Source organism: Triticum aestivum, chromosome 2B, assembly GCF_018294505.1.
Source record: "Triticum aestivum cultivar Chinese Spring chromosome 2B, IWGSC CS RefSeq v2.1, whole genome shotgun sequence".
Taxonomy (NCBI): domain Eukaryota; kingdom Viridiplantae; phylum Streptophyta; class Magnoliopsida; order Poales; family Poaceae; genus Triticum; species Triticum aestivum.
Genome location: NC_057798.1, coordinates 626,379,118 through 626,382,744, shown reverse-complemented (window position 1 = coordinate 626,382,744; position 3,627 = coordinate 626,379,118). Strand labels below are relative to the sequence as shown.

Genomic DNA, 3,627 nt, shown 5'->3' with positions numbered 1-3,627 from the left:
GGAAACGGTGGCGGTGGGAATGGTGGCGGCGGAAACGGTGGCGGTGGCAATGGTGGCGGCGGCAACGGTGGGGGCGGAAACAGCACCCAGTGCCCACTGGACGCGCTGAAGCTGGGAGTGTGCGCGAACGTGCTCGGGCTGCTGAACCTGACTCTGGGGAGCCCGCCGGTGCAGCCGTGCTGCTCGCTGATCCAGGGGCTGGCGGACCTGGAGGCGGCGCTGTGCCTGTGCACGACGCTGAACCTCAACCTTCTGGGCATCAACCTGACCTTGCCCATCGCCCTCAGCCTCGTCCTCGACAACTGCGGCAAGAACGTCCCCTCCGGCTTCCAGTGCCCCAACTGAGCCCGCCCGGACCCTGCATCCGCCATATCTCATGCATGCATGCATGCATGATTGGCTATTTAAAGTACCACCACGTACTTAATTGTGTGCTTTGATTACGTAATCATCTGCTGGTTTTTATGTGTGGCTGGATTTCGATTGCGGAGAAGCTACGTACTACTTCTCCAGGTTCTACGTACGTACAAGCACGCACTGTTACCTGCGTGCGTAAGGATTTCGTTGTGTGTGTGTATGATGTGTTGTCGTAATCGTCACATGTTTGTGATGAGTTAGTTATTGCCAGAGTGCTCATAATGTACCGCTATCTCCGAATAAATAAAAGATTTGCTATTTTCCATTATTTTTATATATTACATTTGCAAATTTTACTATTTTTGCACTGTGCTTGAATTGAAATTGTACATAGGCATGTAGTTTGTTTGAATGGTCTCACTCTCGTGATGTTATAGTTTAGTACTGGTATTGAACTATTTGTATTGACTTGCGTACTTTCGTAACTTTATAAGAGAGGAGAAAAGGAGCACCTGTATGATAACTGGCAACCCTAGCATGCTACCTGATACTCATTGCGGATTATGGCTTTATTAATTTAAATTCGGGCTCATTTCGAGGCATTCCTGTAAGCAAACGATATTGGGAACCCTGGTGAACTGGAAAATTAATTCTCCCACCCACAGGAGTACACACAACTTAACAAGATAATTGATCATTTCTTCCCGTCCTAAGTAAGATAACAGTTAACACTAACTTCCCGTTACTTCCATATAAGGAAACCATTAATAAGCTGGTTCAGAATATAGTGACAGTGAACCTCATCTTGAAATTATTAAATAAATCCCTAGTCCAGTGAAGCTTCGTATGTAGTCGCTAGTTGAAATCTTTAGAAAGAAAAATATTTAGGAACGGAGGGGGTAGATAGCTAGACAATCGTCCCTCTGTTGTAAATTAGATGACTTTCGGAACAGAAAGAAGATGGGATCCACTTTCAAACTTTAATCAACAGCAAATCGAGATTCGTCAAATAAAGAAAAAAAATCAGGTTCCATGACTGTGTAACTTTACAAATTTCAATGACATATTCGTGTAAACATAACTGTAGAGTTACCCCTTGGAAATTGCAACAATGTCTAAAATGTCATATATTTTAAAAACATAAAAAAAATTAGAAAGAGTGTGATGGTTAGTTTTTGCTTTAGATAAACAATTATTTTTGGGGAGTGATATGGTTTGATCAAGTTAGAATAATTATTTCTCTTTCAACCGCTCCTAGCCATATAATCAATATTTTGTCATCCCAAGTACACTTGTGTATATATTTCCAGGTTCCTATCACTGATCCACACCTAGCCTTCTTTCCAAAATAAATACCAATAGCTTCAAAGGCAAAACCTCACCATAAAAGTCATGTGTGAGGTATTGTCGGTACTCTCAAATCCAGAAATCTTGCCATATAGAAGTCTTGAAATCCAAATATACAACAAAAGGTAAATGAAAAAATATCGCTCATTACAAAAAAAATCTAATCCAAATTCAAATACAACTTCACAAAGGAAAAGACAAACCTAGCTATACTCGCAAAAAAAAAACTAGCTAGTTCAAATTCGGCTCATTAACATCACTATCAACGTTGAATTTAATATTTATTTATTTCTTGAGCTATGTATTCAGGCTGATGTTTGTTTTGATTTTTTATGATATGGTAGATGCATATCAGTGTTGTGTTTTTTTTACTTTTTAGCAACATTTTAATAGTCCAAAAATTGTGGGAGCACAGGAATACGTTCTTCCTGGGTCGAATCACTGATCGACAGCTGGCCTCCTTTCTCATTATCAGAGTTCGACAGCTTCAGACCTATATGTCTATCTAGTGTTCTCACAGCGAAGAGAGGGAGAGCTTATCTGAGGCGGGACCATTTTTCATAGCGAGTAATTCCGAAGGTGAGGTGACTATTCACTTGCTACTTCTCTAGATTTTTGTCGCATGCCGAAAGCGGAATATATATTTGCCTTTTCGATCATCAGAGCAGGATATTTGTCGTCCGCTAATACTTGAATCGGGCTCAAGAATAATCCAAGCTAGCAAGTACCAACCGCTGTCATCTCAAGGTGAGAAGTACTACAGCTACCTAACATGACTAGCTGTGTGCACATGCACATGCATGCATACATGTGACACAGTGACTGATTGACAGATGAGACAGAGACCGTGCTCTTTTCTTTACTGCTTATGATCGTATTGTGATCAATATCTCCATACGCCGTGTGTCCCTTGCGTATGCGCAAATAACAGAATGAATGTTGATGCAAGATGTCAAGACATGTACACAATACACCTTCAGACAGACGGTCTGCATGCCTACCCGCCAACCTGCATACGTACCATCTATATGCGAGTTAGTGACGATGGTATGTCTACCATCATGCACTCTAAACCGTCCGATATAGAATGTAAGACCGAGTCTAAGACCAGTTGCCCCTGATTCCCTTAATAATAATAGTTGCACTTATGCAAAAACCACCCCACACACCAGAATTGTTCATGTGAAAAAAGAGAGCTGAAAGTTCTCCTTTCTCCTGCTTACGAAAGAAATATAGACTTCAGTTCAAAAAGAAAGAAATAGTCTTCGAGAACTCCTCCAAAATCCCTCACCGCCGGGCACCTCACTCCCCACTCCGTCAGCTACGGCTACGCGACGCGCAGTGGCCGGATCACGCTCGCTCTCAACCAGCTGGTTGTCGACATCTTCGAGCCGGTCCTTGATGCTCAGGCGGTGGCCGTTCTAGACACCGCTTGGATCCTTGTCGCCGACCTCCCTGATATTGCGCGGTCTGAGCTCGTCATCCGCCAGATGTCCCGTCTCCTGGGTAAGGTGGTGGTGGTCGATGAGCTCTCGCTGCGCAAAGAGGAGGAGGTCTGGGTCAAGCTCAAGTGCCTCGACTCCTCCAAGCTCCGCACCATCGTCCGAGTTTTCTTCAACGACCAGGGCTTCGACCTCAGGATCTCCCCCGAGCCTCCCAACCACGCCAGCCGCCCCCGCTTCCTTGACGCCGGTCCGCCGGTGGCAACCCGGGGGCCGATGGAGACTACCACGGTCGTCACCGTGCCCACTCGCACCGCTCCGATGACGAGGGAGGGGGGGGAGGGTCGGAGGACTCCCTCTCCCCATCCCCCTCGCCTCCGCCTCCGGCCGCTGGGGGCAAGGGCCGCCAGGCCGCGCCCTGCCAGGCCCTCGGCGGTCCCCCGGTTTCTGCGGCGACAACCTCCGAGGCGACTGACATCTC

The 3,627-nt window shown here is 45.9% G+C and overlaps 1 protein-coding gene across 1 annotated transcript; it reads left to right on the top strand.

The window, feature by feature from the left end:
* LOC123041805 (lipid transfer protein EARLI 1) lies at window positions 1-685 on the top strand (the record flags this gene model as incomplete). Its single annotated transcript, XM_044464366.1, is given in 1 exon segment — window positions 1-685. A coding segment is annotated over 1 exon segment (345 nt), but the record flags the coding sequence as incomplete, so codon positions are not given.
* Window positions 686-3,627: the final 2,942 nt, after the last annotated feature.